This window comes from Thalia democratica, chromosome 9 (genome assembly GCF_965202585.1).
Source record: "Thalia democratica chromosome 9, ktThaDemo2.hap1.1, whole genome shotgun sequence".
NCBI lineage: Eukaryota > Metazoa > Chordata > Thaliacea > Salpida > Salpidae > Thalia > Thalia democratica.
In genome coordinates, this window is record NC_139173.1 from 20,835,307 (window position 1) to 20,855,686 (window position 20,380).

General features: G+C 28.3%; 1 protein-coding gene across 1 annotated transcript; it reads right to left on the reverse strand.

Moving 5' to 3' along the window:
- Positions 1–10,073: 10,073 nt before the first annotated feature.
- LOC145844902 (transmembrane protease serine 9-like) lies at positions 10,074–11,813 on the reverse strand. The gene has a single exon (XM_082952322.1). The coding sequence runs from the start codon at positions 11,811–11,813 to the stop codon at positions 10,074–10,076; it is 1,740 nt and encodes a 579-aa protein (XP_082808448.1).
- Positions 11,814–20,380: the final 8,567 nt, after the last annotated feature.

Here is a 20,380-nt window from a genome sequence, read left to right on the forward strand (position 1 = left end):
ATTTTAATTTTTTTTCAATTTATCTCAAATTCCGGGTCTTTTTTGCACAAAATTGTCAAATTCCAGTTTTTTTCAGGATTCTAGGTTTTTGGACAACCCTGCTGTGCCTGCATATAGTGTATATACTCGTAAGTTTTATATATGAGCCAATGTTAATTATTTCTAATGTTGTACCTTACCTATGGCCTTAATTAAATATCTAATTTTATGGTTATTAACTATTAATTAAATTTATATTTAATTGTTAAGGGCATAGAGTAAAAGGTAAATCACCTTTTTCACAATTTGATCTTATTTTGTATAGATTTTACAATGTTACAAGATGCTTTATACAGATTTTTAAAAATCAAAATAGTTTTTGAGATGTAGCTGATCATAGTCAGAGGCAACAATAGGTTCCTTATGGGAGACGCAAACTAAACCTAAAAGTTTTTTTGGCTGTGGAACAAACTACTCAAACCTTATATTTTTTCGCTTCTAAATTAAAAAATATAGATACTTGTATATGCTTCAACATTTGATGGTTTAATCAAGTGTTTATATATAAAACAACAATTTATTGAAACTGGATCAATTAGTTCTCATTAGAGATCTAAAAAAAAATCCTGAGATTTTAAAAAACTCTTAAAAATACCCAGAGTACATCAAAATAATTAAAATTAACCTGAGTCAACTTGAGATTAGAAAATAAATTATATTATACTGAGATTTTCAAAAACTTTAAAATATCCTAGTTATCCTGAGTGTGTTGCAACCCTGCAAAATGTAAGAAATTCTAGGTTAAATTGCCACCCATTTAACTGAATAAGATTTACTTGCTTATTCTTTTTAAATTTCATTTCTTAAAAAAACTAAGTTTTGTTTTAATTTGTTTATGATACAGCTGCTAGGAAAAGTTAAACAATCGTTGGAAGCAACTGCTTATTGCACTGTTGTTGGGTAAAACACGGTTTGTGCGCCAATTTTTTTTCATTTAGCTTAAAATTTTTTCTAAGTAAGGAAAATCCCCTTTAGAAGTCATTTTAGGTATTGGGGGGGGGGGGGGGGGTCTTGATTAGTACTGTTGTAGTCTCAGACTTCAACCAGCTTAATCTCAAAAATATTTTGAACTTTAAAAATCTGCAAAAAGCAACTCATAGCTTAGTTACAACTCAATAAAATAAAACGCAATTGTGAAAAAGGTGATTCTAATTTTTATTCAAAACTATGTAACAAAAATATTTTAAACAATTTTAAACTTTTTTTATTGCTCAACAGCTTAACCATAAACATTTTTTAGAAAAAATAAAGTGACTGTGGAGGTAATTTTTCTTTAATTTAGTTTATTTAAGTGAAGCAAATCAAACAAACTCATATTGTTTAGTAAGTATGGTCTGATTACGTATGGGTACTAATGATAGCTCTAAAAATTCAGAAGTTGAACATTGCAATATCAAAATTAGTGGTTGACACATTTACAATAAAGGAATTATTTTGTATTATGATGACAGTAATAATAACTTAAATATCTTAGTAAATATTTTTTTAGTTTACTGGAAATATGATAATCTAAAATTATATAAATTAACTTAAAATTTGCAAAAAACATTTATTAAAGATTTATATAGCACAGATTTTTTGTTATGTTTTACAAATAATACATTATAAAACTACTGGTAATTACCTGTTATGATGTTGCACCATTATCAAACTGAAAATATATTTATTTGTCTTTTTAACCATAGTTGTGAGCTAAAAATCAATGTTTTAAGCCTAATATGTTTAGTCTTAAAATATACTCTGTTATAAATAAGCTATATAAATACATATTAAGAATTAAATTCATTTATGATAAACTTAAATATATAATCAAGTTTATTTTACAACACCATAATCAATATAAATTATTGTACTGATTTAGTTGATTTATTATGTCAAATAAAAGAGATTAATTATTTAAGTTTTATTAGTTTAGGATAAAGAAGTTTAATTTTGTGTCTGTGTTAATATAATATAATTTTTTTGCCTAGAAATATGGTTAAAAAAGGAATCGGGTATAAAATATTTTCAGTTTGTTATTGGTGCAACCTCATCCTAAGCAATTATCAAACTTTCTTAACATAAAATGAAATTTTTTTAGTTACATACTTGTAAATTTGTGTTTAGAAATGTTTTATGCAAAGCATCCACAAGATTTACTTTGTTTTTTCTTTTTGTGTACAGCAATAAATAATTAAATCACTAAACATTAAAAATGTAGTTTTTGAAACTTAACCTTATTATCTGTTTTGTTGTTATTCCAAAAAAAAAAACAAAGTAAATCTTGTGGATGCTTTGCATAAAACAATTGTGTTTAAGTAACAGCAACCTTAAATTAACAAAAAATTAACACAGAAGTAATGAACATCAAGTGGTTTTTTTTTCTAGAATTGTGTACATTCAAAAATCAAACTTTTATTGTTTAATTTCTTATTAAAAACCAATTAGTCAAATTTCTCTTCATTTCTATTTGATACCAGGCTGATTACATCACATTATGCTAAAAAATATATAAGTTATGTTGCATTCAATTAACAATAATATGTTTTTGGTGGGTAACAGCTTCTACAATCTTTCTAGAATTTACTTTTTTCTTTTAATTTGTCAGTTGCAACCAGTCAACTGTAAATTTAAAATCAAAAAGTTATTTTGACTATTATGTCTCTTGCATTTCCCTGTTGTATGAACTTTCTAGAATACATCAAGGTACGAAACTTTTAAGATTTACTTAACAAAAATTCTAAGTTGATGACAAAATAAAATAATACTTATAATTATTAACCTTTATTTACTTTTAAAATTTTTATGTATGCGTATTGATTTGTCTTAAAAAAAACAGGTGTTTTTTATGAAATTTTGCAAGACAAATATGTCCTGGACAAGACGTTAAAAGGTATTCGTGGTGTGCGACTCGATAGTCCTAGGACCAAGTATTTGGAGCGTATTTTTTATCGTTCATAAAACTTAAACTATATATACTTAATATATTGTAATTGTACTTTCTTATGTAGTTTATGATTATGGCACAGTAAATATTGAGATTTAGTTTTTTTTTTTTTTAATAATAATCTTTAAAGATTTTTATTTCTGAGTTTTTAAGTCAAACAACATATCTAAGAAAATTTTGATTTATATGCAACAGTAAGAAAGAGATAGTGATTATATTTAAAAACACAGTTTATCAAAAACTATAAAAATTGAACACGATTCTCAAAATTGTCAAAATTGTTTTAAGTAAGTTTAATTTAAACGATAAAACATAAGTTCTGGTAGTTTACACCATTAAAAAAACAATATATCAGCATAAGTTACTGTAACAGAACTATTTTGTTAAAATACTTCTTGTTTAGTTTTATAAACTAAAACTATTAAAAAGATATATCAGCCACTATCTAATACACTTGTATGATTATTGATACTTTTGTCAAAAGTTTATTGTTAAAGTTTTAAAAAACAAAGTTTAAAAAAGCAAAGTTTATTATTAAAGTTTTTAAATCTTAGTTCAAGCATAATAAAAAAAAAGAATCTGATATGATTGCAATAATCTTTAAAAACGTGAATAGTTGTTTAATAACCGCATATAATTCAATGTAATAGCCTAAAAACTGAATATTTTATGCATGTTTGATCAATAAATAGTTTTCTGTTTAAAAAAAAAAGCTTAATACTTGATTTTACAAGCCAAATAAAAAAAGTAAAGTTTTAAGTTTTAATTACTAAGTTTTAAATTATAATTTTTGATAGGTTAATTAAGTTTTTTAAGCATATATATTGTTTGTTGAACGACAAAAAAAAATGCGCTCAAAATGTTTTGTTCTAAAACTTAGTGCACAAAAAAACCTTTCGGTTATCGAGTCGCACACCGCGGTTATTTTTTAATGTCTTGTCTAGGACTTGTATAAATAGTCTCATAATTTTCTAGGCAAATAAATTCGTAGACCGCAAAAGCTTGTCAAATTTTAACAATAGCTGATTTTGAAACTTTTTCTACAAAGTTTTTGTTATTTCAGTTTTTAGTTTTATTTATAAATTGCATCATATAAATTTAATAAACTGATGTTTAAAAGCTTTCCAACGACAAAAAATTATACTGCTGCACATTAATTAATCATACTTATAAACTTTTTACAAAATAAATAATTTTACATGCTGGTTAAAAGTTCGTTATCATTTTGTTTAAAATATACGTATTAAAGAAAAACTTTAAACTAGTAAAATAATATTTTAATTTCAAAATTTCTATAAATATAAACTCAGAGTATTAGCATTGGTATCAAAAAAAAAAAAACAAGTTTGTACCATACAATGTAAAATGCATTTAAACAAGCTTATTTTTCCTAGAACGGTTTTAAATTAAAAAATGAGTATTGAAACTTAGGTTCTAAGTATTGTTGTTAAAACTATTTAGAAATTTCGATGATAGACTTCTAGTTAAAGTTGGAGCTTATGCTTGGTGTGCATGTAATAGATTTATTAGTGCCTTAATTTTTAGTGATTCGTTGAAAATACTTAAAGTCCAAATTTAGTTTTAAATACTAGTACTGTTGTATGTTTTGTAAGTAACTTAGTTTGAATTTGTCGACTAGCTTTTATGAGATGTTAGTTTTATAAAAACACTGAGCTTAACAACTATTCTTATTTATAATAACAACAGTTTTAATTTTTATAAGTGATGCAGTTTTCCATTAGACATATAAACTGCACTAGTCTAAATCCTAGATATAAATAGAAAAGTTAGCAAAATACATTTTTAATTAGGCTTTACACTACATAGTACTTTGTAACAGGGGCGTGTCCAGACTTTTTCAGTTGGGTTGAATAGTTTTTTTCTTCAATAATTAAGATTTTTTTTGTAGTAGCATTTAATAATACAATTTAAATTCTTCATAACTATCTTCTTGAACTGTCTAAATTTTCTCAAGTACATAAAAATGTTTAAACTTTAAATAATTTGAAAAAACAAATAAAACAGAATGGAAAATCTTATTAAGTAGTCCAATTCTTTAATTTTTTTGTGAAATAGTTTAAATAGAAATCGAAGTCCTGCTTTTATTGACAATGTAAAATTTTTGCCTAATATTGTGAATCTAACATAAAATAACAAAATATTTTATACATAAGAAACTAAAAACGAAGTACTAATCAAAACTAGTAAATAACTTACTTATTAATAGAAATTTTTTTCAATAATATATAAATAAATTACTTATTCAAGCACATCAGTTATAATAGTTTAAGTAAAAATTAAGTTTAATTAAAAAATAAAAATTTTTAACACACTAATAGCAGACGTCAACAGTTACTTTACAACTTAATATAATAAATAATCAGATTATAAAACTATCCCTTTTCTTATTTTGTAAAAACAAAAACAGTATGTGATTTAGTTAAAAGTTTTCAAAATTAAAAATAAAACTCTTCGAGTTGTAAAATAGTTTAAAACTAGCTTTTTAAAACATTTTAAATTAGCTTAGATTAATTGGCTCAGCTTAAAATTAATAAGCTTAATTAAGTAAAGTCTTAAAATTATTCATTTCATCGAAACCAACAACGCTACTCTTTTTTCAGTTAAACACATATCTCGATGGAATACTAAAAAAACAAAGAAGTACCTTAAAAAGTAAAAAATAATTATTAATAGGTACGTTTATTTATATTGATTATTCAACGGCAAAAAAAAACACTTAAAATAACTGGTCCTAGGACTTAGTGTACGAAAAAACCTTTCGGTTATCGATTCGTACGTTACCCGGGTATAGTTTAACGTATTTTCTACAGATAAGTGTTTTGTAACTAAAAATGCAGTTGTGTAAGTTTTTAGTAAATAAGAAAAAGTAAAAATAAGTACCATATATGTCAACATCAACTGGATGTAAAACGGGGATGGTCAAATATACACGAAGAAACTTTTGCACGAAGGGTTAAAAAGACTGCAATGATAATTAAATTAATAAAAAAATTGCTGACTTAGTGTAAGGGTTGGGGGTAACAGTGATAGTAAAAAGCATATTAAAAATATAATATATAATTAAAAAGAAATTTAAAAAGAAAACTAAGTTACCGACCAATGGTTAGGGGTAACATTGATAGTTAAAAAAAAAAAAATAACAAATAAAAAATCGTAGTTTCTGGTTGTATTTAGAACTAAACAAAAACATGCGGCTACTCAAAGATTTTTCTCTAAACTAAATTGGTTTAAGTAGAATTAGAAATTGAACTTTGTCAAACAAATGTAGTATAATAAAAACCATCTTCAAAACAAAAGTATAAAAAATTCATCAAACCTTTTATAGTCTCTTGTATAAACTAATATTGCATTATAAGCTTAACAACTATTTATCATCGTTTTAACAACATTTAGAATGGAAAAAATGATACTAGAAGTACTCGCGAAAGTTTTAGTAAAAGACATTCAAAATTTTTTCAACGTTTATTTTTATCATCGCACTTCACCGCGTCCCGACAACCAGATTGTTGCTTGGCAACCTTGTAGCTCCTGAACTTCTTCCTGACGTTGCGCCGGTAGTGGGCCCGATAGTCCTCCTCCGTCCTCATCACTTTCTCCCTCAACAGTATTTCGCGCTGCCTCCGCACCAGCTCGCCCATCGTCACTTTGCTCGGCGGACTCCTCAGCAGCCCCATCGTGCGGAGGTTTCTCACGAGGAAGACGGTGGCGAAAAGAGTCGTCAGGGTTCGCAACGGTTTCAATAACTGAAATTTAAAAAAAAAACATGTTATAAAATGTAAATTGAAATAAGGTACTAAAACTGGGTAGAAGTCTAAAATGCACGAACGGACACTTTTGCACGAAGGGTCAAATATGCACGAAGACGACGCTTTTTCACGGCATCAAATTTGCACGAGGGGTCAATTTTGTACGAGTGGTCACTTTTGCACAGGTTGAAAAATTTTCAAATTATTTTTTCTTTTTATTAAGTTTAACTTTTTTATCCTATCATAATACCCCTAACCCTTACCCTCAATCGGTATATTTTTTTCTTTTTGTTTTTCTAAAATTTATTTATTTTTAATTTTTTAATTTTCTTGGTTTTTATTTTATTTAATAACTTTAATCAATTTTTTTTTTATCACTGTTACCCCTAACCTAACCTTTACTTTCGGTTAGTATTTTTTTCTTTGTTTTATATTAGTTTATTTATTTTATTTTTTTCTTAATTTTTACTATCACTGTTATTTCTAACCCTTACCATCGGTCAGTAATTTCTTTTTCTTTTTTTTTAATTTATCTTTTTATAACTTTTTCTTGTTTTTGTTTTTTATTATTTTTATTTTACTTACTTTTCTCTTAAAAATGACCCTTCATGCAAAAATGTCTTCGTACGAAAATGTCCGTTCGTGCAAAAGTGACCCTTCGTGTATATTAGACCTGTTCCCACTAAAAATATATACTCTCGTCTCTTTGTTGCAGAAAAATGATATATTGATATAACAAAGTTTTAGGTCTTAAATTAATTAAGAGGTTTCCTAAAGTGGGCAATATGGTATTGGGGGGGGGGGGGGGAGTTTGGCTATCAGGAAGGTACAATTAGTAAGGGGCAAAAAATAAATGGGTAATTAAATAATTAAGGAGCCATATCTAATAGTAGAGGGCGATTGTTTTTAAATTTATGCCAATTGGGCAACTACGAAAATGAGTTTTGGTAACCAAACTGAGATAAAAAGTTTAAGAGCTTCTGCAGATAGTACTCTAAACATTGCAAAGTGGTTTTCTGTTAATTTAAAACTTATACAAAAAATACCGCTAAAAGTTTCTTATCTCATACATGAAAGTGTAGTGTATTTATATATTTTGATTTGAATGTAGCTTTATCTTTTACTAGTAAATCAGAAACTATATAAGTTTGCTATTGTATTTTTACAGCGTACTAAACTTGTAAATGTTAACAAAGTTAATTAACCTCGTAAATGGCGTGAATTAGGAGCAACAGACTCGCATCTGAAGACTTCAAGCTGTCAGCGTTCAAACCCGCATTTTCGACTGCCGAAACGATCCCCCACTCTTCCATGCAACTCTCACAATTCACATGCCTGAACAATTGTTTCGTATGTTATAACTTATTATTAGTCTTATAAAACATTAAATAGATTCGAACAACTTTACATAAAAGTAAAAAAAGTTAGCGAATAGATCAGGGGGTTAAGGAAAACTACACAGTAGTAGTTTTAGTTTGATTATATTTATCTTTAAAAATGTTCGTCCTCTTACTCAAATACATGAATATATTTGACAACATAAGTGAAAAGTCTTTACGTAAAATTGTATTTTACTTTATTAATAACAACATTAAATCTGTGCTACATTAAATTTAGCTACAATTATTCGCCCTTGCACTAAAGTTTAATGCTATAAGTTTTTATTTTAGCAAAAACTGTTTCTGTTGTGGTTTAATTGTCTCTATTGATACAAAACCTGCTTGAACTTAAAATAACACACATTAAAAAAAAATTTGACAAACAAATACAGCATAAACTAAACTTTTAAACATCAATATAACTTTTTTATGCCAACTTTAAAGCACTCGCAATATTATTGAGCACTTAAAAAACAACATACAGTAGGCCAAACAATAAAGTAATAAAAAAGCGTTTACAGGTTACTTTTTACGTTTTACAACTTTACTCCAGCTAAGTCAAATACTTACTAACTAAAATAAACTAACATGGTGATAAATCTGTAAATTGCACCGAGCCATATTATCGAAGTGACGATATGAACAGTCACTAAAACTTTTCCGTACTGCTTGAACAGTATGGTCAGCTTCTGGTAGTAGCTCAAAGTTTTATCTTTCATCACAAGTTTCAGGTCACTTAACTCGCGTTCTCTTTTTATTATGTCTTCTTCTCTGGACGACGATAAGCTTCTTTTGATTTTTTCGATACTTTGTTGGCTAGTCAGCTTTACGTTTTTACATTTGTTTGATAAAATGTTCATCTTTTGATACATGGGTTTCACTACCAAGGGCTTTTTATTAACTTTTTGGTATGCATGCTTGGGCAAGTTTTTCGAGTTTATTTGTAAGTAAATTTTAACATATCTTCTTAATCTTTTTAGATGCCTCATTTTCAAGAAAATTAAACTGATTACATATGGCTAGAATTTTAAACTTTTTCTTCTCTTTTACACATAACAAACATGAACTCAACGTGATTTTCATGAGTTATAAGAACAACTTACAAAAAATTTACTACTTGAATTTATCTAATTATGCAAGCTGTTTTTGTTTTCATTTAAAAAGCTTTACAACAAAAATATCAAACTAGCTAAAGGCGTAAGATTATGATAAATTTTGAAATACTGTTTATTACACAAAAAATTCTAGTTTGCTGTTTTCAATGTGACGTAAATTTTTGTCTACAATATATTTACTGTATGCATCCATTTTGAATCAACATTTGATTCGGCCATCATCAACAAACTTGAGATGATTTCTAATACGGATCGTAGGTTGTCTAGGATGCTGTTGTTGATGGTCGTGTAGTAAAGTTCATTATTTTTTATGTATGTATATATTAATTTGTCATAAAAACATTAGTAGTTTTACTATCAATTTGATGTTAAAAGAAGTTTGATATTTTTACTTTTTATTAAGATGAATTAAAAGTGCTGGTTTTTAGTTTATAACATTTATTTAAACTTAAAAAAATATTTTTTACAAGTTGTTTGAAGCTATTCAATCGAAATTTTCATTTGTAGTATTGTATTGATATGATTAAAAGTTAATAAGGTTAGGTCATATTTACCATTGTATAAACAGTATTTTATTACTAACATTTGACAGCTGTTTTGGTAAACATTGTCTTTGGTACTTGATTTAGACCGACTAGTGAAAATGACTAACAACCAATATAATCTAACTTTAAAAGAAAATCCAATAAGGTAAGAAATTATAATCTTAAACTATCTTAAGCAAAAGTACACAAGTTTACTGTGAGTTTACTTTATTGATTACATGTTATTTTAAATCGTTGTTATATATTAAATATAATGTTTTTGATAGTTATTTTTTACTCTGTTTTCTTGAATTTCGTCAAAACTACTGACGCAATCCGTTTTTTCTTTCAATCTCTTCTTGCTTGTCCATGACCCAACCGATGTTCGGTTCGATTCTGGTGAAGAACTTCGGTCCCGCGCCGCCTCCGACACGTTCCCAGTACCCGCCGAAAGACGCGACTCCGAAAATTCCTTCACCGATGTTGTCCTTGCAAACTAAACTCGTTCCCGCCTCAACGCTGATGGTGGGCCTTCCTTCTTCCTGCTCGGTGCAAATGTGATGGCCGTAGAACAACTTCAAAGCTCTCAGTTTCAGCATGGGAGAGCTGCACCTTCTTTCGTCTAAAATTTCCACTTTCCTGACTTGCAGAGGGTTTTCGTAAGCATCAGGATTGGTTTCGTAATTGTGCTCCCAGCCGAAAACTCTGCAGTCCGTTACGTGGCGTTCCGGGATCATTCTGGTCGGCTTGACGAACTCACTTTTAAAGTTGAGATCGTTTCGGAGGAACACCAACGCGACGTTGTGCTTATCATACTTGTCGTTGAGCTTTTTGTAGTCTTCGTGTTGGTACCAGCTCGTCGTGACTTCCGTCTGCAAGCTGTTTCCCTCGTTCAAACCGGTTTTGACCATCAAGCGCTCGAGATTTTCTCTGACGAGCTCATCGCGATCAGGTCCTTTCGCATGCTGCAACGGGTAATCGTCGACGCAGCTCGCCGCGGTCAGAACCCACCTTTTGCCGAGTATGGCGCCCTGGCAAGCTATCTCGTAGCCGTCTTTGTTGCTGTACTTCGCGTGAACCGAGACGTGGTGGGCGGCTTCTCTTCTTCCGGCGTCCGACCCCGCCTGCTTGACGATCAAGTTCGGCGTCTTCGATCGCACTTTCTCCTCGATCCACCCGACGTGGGCGGAGGTCCTGACCGCGTACGACGGAAAGTGGCAGCTTCCGGATATTTCGAAGTTAGTCGTTCCGCCGCTAACCACGCCGTGCACCACGTCGCCGAACTTGACTTGCCGCGACCGCCTGCAGCCCACCGGCCCCCCGGAGTCGCCGTTGGCGGAGGACTGGCAGCCGGTCTTGCCGTTGTTGTCGCCGGCGTAGCAAACAAAATTTTCAAAGTTGTGTTTATTGAAGCCGTGGTAGACGCGACAGTGGCGTTCTTTGATCGTGCGCAAGTGCTCGGCGACCTGCAAAGTGTCCGGCTTCTTGCGGAGCCTCCTGCCGTTCACCATCCTGCTTTCGGTCAGCCCCCACCCCGACACCCTGCAGTTCCAAGCGGGCTCCGGGTCGTGGTCAATATGAGACAAGACGGCCGGTCGGATCCAATCGCTGTACTCTATTTCGTTTTCGAGGTGCAGCAAGCCGATGTCGTGCCTCCCCTCCGTCCATCTTTTCTTTTTGTCTCCGAACCTTTCGTGAAAGTAGAAAGTCCTGGAGAGGCTGGAGCGCCTGAACTGCTCGTTTCCTCGCTCTCGATTGTACAAGGTTCCCGCGGTGACCCTGAACGCGGTGATGACCATGTCCTGTTTCACGTCTCTCACGCAGTGACCCGCGCTCATCACCCAGCGCGTGTTTATCAGCGAGCCGCCGCAGATGATACCGATCCTTTCGAACAACATGCGGCTTTGCGGGCGCCCTTTCAAGTCTTTGCCTTCGGCAAGCTTTATGGCGACCTGGTACGGAATTTCTTTTTCCTCCGCGTCGCGCCCGCCCTTGATTTGCGACTTTGCGCAGTTTGAAAGCGCCAACAGAAGAAGGCAACTCAATATGCACTTCCGGGCCATGTCTTTCAATCTTGGTGAATTTTAATACATTTCTGAAAGTTTATACTAAAATTTCCGCATGACGTAACAATCATGTTTTTTTATGGATAACGAAATATTGTGATTTGATTGTGTATAAGCTTAAAATAGAGCTAACATGTTAGAAAAACAATCTTGGGTTGGCAAGCTGCGGCCCACAAAAAGGAAAAAGTTTGACCAGCAAAAGAAAATTTTAAAAGTTTTAACTAGATATTTTCGGGTTTGAGGACTTTTTATGTGTACTATTTTATGGGCACTATTTTATGTGTAGAATTGCTGCATTCAATTATGCACATAATTTTATGTGATGTCATCAAAATTATGTGTAGTATTTAGATGTTGCTGCAATTAAGTTGCTGCAATTAAATGAAAAATAAAATACTGTCCAGACCTTATATAAATATTATAGATAGTTTTTGTAGTTTTAATTTTATAAACAAACAAATAAAATATAACTTGAACAAACATAAACCAATAGTTTGATTTATTTTTACAATCATTTGAGATATATTTTGTAAACTGACAGAAGTAGGGGCTAGACTTATTAAAAGATTATGGATAGTTTTTTTATGTAATTTTTAATAAAGAAAAAAAAAACTTGAATACACTTAAACAAATTGTTTGATTTATATGTATATTTATGTAATTTATTGTTTTTATACTAACAGAATTAATGGCTAGTCATATAATAAGTAATTTTGATATTTTTTTTATTTATAATTTTATAAACAAAATTTATAAACTAAACTTGAACACACATAAACTGTTTGATTTAAATCTAAAATTGTTTGATTTATAGTTGTATATACGTAATTCGTATTTAGTAAACTTGTAGAGTAGAGGTTCGGCCTTATGTGTACTACTTTATGGGCACTATTTTATGTGTAGAATTGCTTCAATCAATTATGTCCATAATTTGATGTGATTTCATTCAAATTATGGGTAGTATTGAGATGTAGCTGCAATTAAGTTGCTGAAATTAAATGAAAATTAAACACTGTCTAGAACTTATATAAATATTATTGATAGTTTTTGTATTTTTAAATTTATAAACAAACTAAAACAGAATAACTTGAATACACATAAACCAATAGTTTGATTTATTTTTACATTTATTTAAATTATGTTTTGTAAACTGGCAGACGTAGTGGCTAGACTTACTAAAATAATTTGAAGAGCATTTTTTTATGTAATATTTAATAAAGAAAAAAATTATTTGATTTATAATTATATTTATGTAATTTATTTTTTCTATACTAACAGAAGTAATGGCTTGGCATTTTATAAATATTTTGGATATTTTTTTTATTTAAGATTTTAATAACAATATTAAAAAATAAAAATTGAACACACATAAACCAATTGTTTGATTTATAGTTGTATAGATGTAATTTATACTTAGTAAACTTATAGAAGTAGTAGTTTGGTCTCATGTGTACTATTTTATGGGCACTATTTTATGTGTAGAATTGCTTCAATCAATTATGCCCATAATTTGATGTGATTTTTTTCAAATTATGGGTAGTATTGAGATGTTGCTGCAATTAAGTTGCTGAAATTAAATGAAAAATAAAATACTGTCTAGATCTTATATAAATATTATGGATAGTTTTTGTATTTTTAAATTTAAAACAAACAAAAACAAAATAACTTGAATACACATAAACCAATGGTTTGATTTATTTTTACATTTATTGAAATAATATTTTGTAAAGTAACAGAATTAGTGGTTAGACTAATTGAAAGATTATGGGTAATAAATTTAAATTTTACTTATCTAACACTTAAGAAAATAAACTTAAACAACTAAAAAAAACAAAGTTTTTTAATAAATTTTTATTTTAATGAATAAAAGATAGATCACTAACAAGTATAATGAATTTTTTTTTTCTATTTTTACAAAATTTTTCTGTTAATTAATGTTTTCTAAAGATCTAACCTTTTAATGTTAAAGTAAGTAACTTGTAAAGAAGTAATAAAAAAGAATAATAAAGAATTTATAACGAAACACACTTGTATTACAACATTAGCAGATTAGTAAAAAACTAACATGATTAACCTATCTGTAACTATTTATTTGATATGTAGTAAAAACGTATACTTGATAAATAATAAAGAATTTAGATGATAAATGACTAATACCTTATTTAGAACTTTTTTTGGTATACTAAAACTTATCAAGTTGAAAAATAGGCACAAAAAGAATACTTAATAATTTTCGCTAAAGAAAAGTTTTTTAAACTCATCTTCTGGCAAATGTTTCAATTTACTAATTAAAGAAAAAACTTCTTGTGTCATAGTTTTTAAAAAAGAAACCTGTTACAAAAAATTTATAAAACAAATTTAGTAAATGATCTTATTTTGTAGGGTTTGAACTAAGGTATAAATTGCGTTTTACTGTTTTACAAAAATCAAATTATTTTTGATATTTAACCAGTCAAAGGCAGAAACCAAAAAACATGGTAAAATTAAGAAACTCAAATATAAAGCAACTGAGTTTACTGTGCAAGAACTAAAAACCACATAATTAAACTGTGTAATAACTGATACCAAAATACAGGGTTTTCACTCATTTAAAATTTTTTTTTTCCAAATTTATTCCAGATCTTTAAAAGTACATATTTTTGGGTATATTTTTGTATAAAGTTAAATTTAAGTTAAGATAACTATGTTAAATAATATAAAAAAATTAAAAAATCCCGTAGAGCTACTTTAAATCTTTTTTTTTTAATTTCTGATGATGAAAAAAAAAAATTCTCTCTATGAAATAGATTTTTTGTGTCAAATTTAAATTTTATTACTGAACATGTTCAAACTGTATAAAATTCCAGGTTTTATGTTTAAAATTCAATGTTTTTCCAGGTTTTTTTCAAAATTTCTTAAATTAAAGGTTTTTCAGGGTTTTTTTCCCTAAATTTACAAACTCAAGGTTTTTCCATGTTTCCAGGTAAAGTGGCAACCCTGAAAATAATATTACTATTACTAAAAAAAAACATTTAATGAGCATTATAACAAATACTTTAACCTAAAAAGACCAACTTAACAACTGTTTTAATACCTATATATTTATTTTCTATATTTTACAAAAAAAAGTTAAGATTAATTCTGTTATATAGTCTTCTATTTTGCTGCTGACACTTTTACTTCTTTTAAGTTTTAAATCTTGTAAAAAAAATACAAAATTTTTCAAACAATACAAAATATATAAAATGTTAAAATTATATTTTCTTGAAAAAAAATATTTTGTAACATATTGTATATTACTCTTTTAGTTAGAAATATAAGTTTTCAATATGAATAACAAAAACAAAAAAAAATATTAATCAATTTTTATGACAAAATTAAAAGTTACACACTAATTTTTCTAGTGATTTGGCTATTTAAAAAAAACAAGCATTCATAAACTTAACTATAAGCAAATTTTTAACACTTAAAACACTAATATAAATTTTCAATGTTTTGTTATAGTCAGTATTGTTTACATGGCATAAACATAAATTTAAATTCAACATTTTAGAGGCCTATACAGTTTTTGTTTGTTTACAAAAGAAAAGTACAAAAATTTATTTCACTTAATTGCAGCAACTTAATTGCAGCAACATCTAAATACTACACATAATTTTGATGACATCACATCAAATTATGGGCATAATTGAATGCAGCAATTCTACACATAAAATAGTGCCCATAAAATAGTACACATAAAAAGACCTACCCGGCAGAATTGATTGCAGCAATTCTACACATAAAATAGTGCCCATAAAATACTACCCATAAAAAGTCCTACCCGATATTTTCGGGTTTGAATTGAAGACAGAAGAATGAAGGTCTTTGGTACATAAAAACTTAAATAACTTTGGCCTCGAAACGTTTTTATTAGCGAAATTTTGCCCGCGACCAACGATTGGCTGCCGACCCCTCAGTTAACCAGTAGTAACTTTAATCTTTAAAACTTTTTATTAGTAAAAGCTCTAAGAACTTTCATAAGTTTAAATGTACATTACTTATAGAGTCATTAAATTTTTCAACATATTTTTAGAATTTTATAAAAGTTTTAAGTTTTTTTTATATCAACCAAAACTATGCATGCCTAATCTACTAAACCTGAAACTAAGTTAATGAATATAATTTTGAATTATTTTACTTTCACAGCTTAAAAGAAAAGCTAAAGTTAATAATTCAACAGTACTAAGCTCTTACTTACTAGAAACTTAAAAATACTGTTTGTTTACGCTTATTATAAATCTTTGTTCTGATATTACTGAGCATAATTTAAATCATATTAAATTATAAATATGTTCTTATTTTGTGTTCCTTACGATTTAAGCTAATGACACATTTGTGGTTTCTTCTCGTATTATTACTTATAGTGTTACATGTCGATGCACCACTAAAAGTTCAAAGAGTTTTTAAGCATACCAAGTACAACCATTACATTCATAAAACTCTATATCATTAGTGAATTTTTATTTTGTATCAGACTACTAGAAAAAAAAACTAAAAACCTTTTACAGTTTTTAATTTATTATTTCTTGAAAGTCCGTTTCTAGTGCAACAAAATTATTAACTTTTGTTATAGATATAAAAATCATGAAAAGTCTTTAAAAGTACTTAAACAAATAACTAAACAAAACAGATAAGAAAATTTGTTTTTTGATGTAAGTTCACTTTTAAATTTATAACTATTTTATCAAAATTTATTATTTTAAACTTAAATCAATTGCTTATTCAGGTAATTAAAAAAAAAGGTTTAGTTATTACCACCTTTAAGGAAGTTCCAATTTATTTTAATGTTTTTACTTTTTTGATAACGTAATCTAAGCATCGTTAAATTGATAAAGACAGATGTTTCATTATAACTGTTAAAATTTGTTAGATTGAATTTTTATTTCATTTAAGCTTTGTCCATTGCTGCTTCGTAACAAAGTTTTTTTTTTTCAGTTTTTCTTTTCAAAACAGCTTGGATGCTCGCATTTACACTTAATACCTGAACCTTCAAAATATCTTTTTCCGTAAGTGATAAAAACTTCTTCGTCTTTTTCAATCGTCTTAATTGTTTTGAAAAAAAGTCTCGGAAGACCATTAATTAGCGTTAGTATGACCTTTTAAAGTTTTATTTAATTTCAATTAGTTTATTTATCACAACTTATTCCATAGTTTATAATTTACTAAATCAATTATTAAAATTTGATATTAGTTTGTTTCAATAAAAATACTAAAACACAAATTGTTAAAAAACATTTAGTAATATTATTTCAATAAGAAAAATTACACTATTTGATTTAATATATTTTATGCATATTTGAAATTTGTTGAAATACTGTTTTATTGGAAAAGAAAACACTTTTTTTTTAACTTTTAAATTTTATAAAAATTCCTAAGTTTCATCGTTACAATTATATTCCATATAGTATATGCATCACAAAAGAATATGTAAATATGTTTCAGTTTGTATGTATAAATATATAGACACTTTTTGTGAATATATTGTAACAATTAAGTTTACTATCTTGATTTCACTTTATTTAATATATTAAAATTAAGCTATGTATAGTTTTTTAGTTTTACAACCGTATTGAAAATATTAAACCTGGCACTTAGGGCTGCAACTATAGTTTTTGGACTTGATATACTAACACAGACAATACTAATACTTTATTATGACGTATATACTAGTTACCTTGCAATTAGGGTCGCAACTGTGGTTGATGAACCTGGCATGGTTTCCCATTGGTCCGCCATCTACAACCATCCAACCAGCTTCGAACGTGTAACTGACCAGCCCTTGTATTATATATATATATATATATATTATTTAAAAAATATAACAGAACACATTTAATTTTCTTTAAATTTATTTTAGTACTTTCGTAGTAAGGCTCATTAGAAATGTTTCTTACTGAATTGGAATGAATACAAATTGAAATAAATGACTGAAGTTTAAAGTTTTAAAATACAAAATGACGTAATAATCAAATGTTAAAAATTAAATAAGTGCTTATGCTGTATACATTTGGTATACTAATAAAACTCGTTAGAATTAAAACTATCTAAATAAACAAGCGATAGAAATTAAAATTATACTTTAAAACCAAATTTAACAAGAAACTAATTACTTTAAAATTACTAATATAAGGATTTAAAAAGTCAAGTTTGGTAACAACTTCTGATGAGCCTTACTACGAAAGTACTAAAATAAATCTAAAGAAAATGAAATGTATTCTGTTATATTTTTTAAATAAGTTATGCACCGGAAAAAAGCTGTTCATATATATATATTAAATTTGAAAATTTTATGCAATGTAAAAATTTCTTGTTTTTTTTTGTTGTCTAATCAGTTTTTTCTGTTTTGTGCAAATTGCAACACTAAAATAAATTGCACAAGGAAACCTAGTTTATAATTTTGATGAGCTTCTAAACTTTTTTTATAATATTTTTTTACAAAGTCTTACATATTTTTTAATTTTTACTCACCAAGTTCATCATAAACTTTTTCTCTTTTGTTAGCTTCGCTTTGAGTTATCATTTCTCCAGTGTATTCTGCGATGAGCTTCCCTATAAAACATTAGCTGTATTTTTTCTTAATTTAAAAAAATCGAACATAAAAGCTCGTTTTGTTGCTCGTAAAATAAATTGTTTCTAAATAAAGCTAAAGTCTTTCAATAAACAAACTCTGTTTGTTAATTTTTACATTTTAAATAAAACTCAAACAAACCTTTTCTGATCTTTTTATTTGCGAACAGCCCGAGTCCCATTATCGGAGTTTTCTTCAAATAAAAGTACTTCTGCGGCGACCGAAAATCGACCATGGAACTTCCCGCCAAGACTTCCTCGATTTTCACGAAGTTATGGGAACCCCCATCAGTGAAACTCACATCGGTGTCCCTGTTGATGACCACTTGGTCCGTCCAGACGTGGTGGTCACTTTTGTTGGTCCTGTAGTACTCGCTGAACGGGTCGGCCATTTCTCCCTTCAGCTCGCGACCTGATTGGTTGAAAGCGGTCAGCGGTGACCGAACGGGATCCGGAAAATCCCCGTCATCGAGAGATAATACCCGCAGTGGAGCTTAAAAAATAAAAATATATATTTATATTTTTATATGTTTTAAAACCATTTTGGTCCTAGTATAAGTACGCAGTGAAGCTTAAAAAATAAACAAATTCAAACACAACTTTTTTGTTCAAAAGTTTAAAAATTTTTCTAGTTTGAGAAAAAAAATCTTAAAAAAAGTTCATGAAAATTATGCTTATACGAACTAAACCTCTGTACAACCTTTGTGATCGACTTGAAATTTTCCTTTTGTTGTTTTTAATGCACCTGTGGACGATTGTAGGCATTTAAATCTTTGTCTTTCCAATTTTGATAGCAATCTTTGGTACTTAAGCTTTTTTGTCCTGTATTTTATTTGTTGTCTTCTATTAATAAGTTTTCGTGTTTCGTACTTTAATGGCAACTTTCTGTAGACTGAGAAAATTCGCTGTTGATCCTTAAAATTCCGAGAACTTTTAAAATAAGAAGGCATATTCTTTCGGTCTTACAAACGACTACAATAATTTAATTTTTTTTTAATCAAACAACTTTTGCAAAAAAAAAAAACTTTTAAATTTACGTCACAATTGTAACAATTTATTATATTTTCTATTAAGGCCTTGACCAAAAATTTATAGTTTGTTCTGTTCAAACGATTTATGTACTCAATATTAACTGTACCTAATAATAATCAAGTTAATATGTACCTGTACTGTTTTTTTGTTGTACATCAGGGGTTAGTAGCCTTTTAAAAACAACAAACCGCAATTAATCAAAAAAGTGTATTAATATATTGAAAAATACTACTTTTAATTAAAAAAAGATATAATATTCTAAAATAAAACCCTACTTGCTATTTATCATTAAATAGAGAGCGTAAATGTAAGATTTTACCACAAAAGTTTTTTTATTGAGATTTAACTTGCGTTAAGTTTTGAGTGATTTTAGCTTTTATAACAACAGCACTTATTTAAAAAGTGATAACATTCAAACCAAATATGTTCATGACTTTAATACGAGTCTGTTAAAAAGTATAAAATATTTTTTTGAGTTTTCGTGATATCTAGTGGTCATGTTTTTTATAAGGGGTTCGTTTAAAGTTTTTTATTTCAAAAATTCGATGTGAACCTCCCTAAAAATTTCTTTAAGTTTTTTAAAGCTTAAAAATCAAAAGCAGTGATTTTTATAAGTTCCTTTACAACTTAATCAAAAACGAACGTTGCGTGGTATTTTTATTTTTCAACTTAAAGTACAAATTCATACAAAATATCTATTGAGCTAAAGCAAACCATATGAATAAAACTGCTTTCAAAGCACGTTTATAATATTTTTTATTTTTTTACACTATCTTTAAGAACGATACTTTTTTAACTAAAACTTAAATTTTTTTAAATTTGAAAGTCCATTAAGTAATGTTGTTAGTTTTGTTACAAAATAACAAAAAAGGGCACTATCTCTAAATAAAAAGTAATGAAAATATTGTTGATAATAAGTTGGTTGTTTTTAATGTGTAAATGAC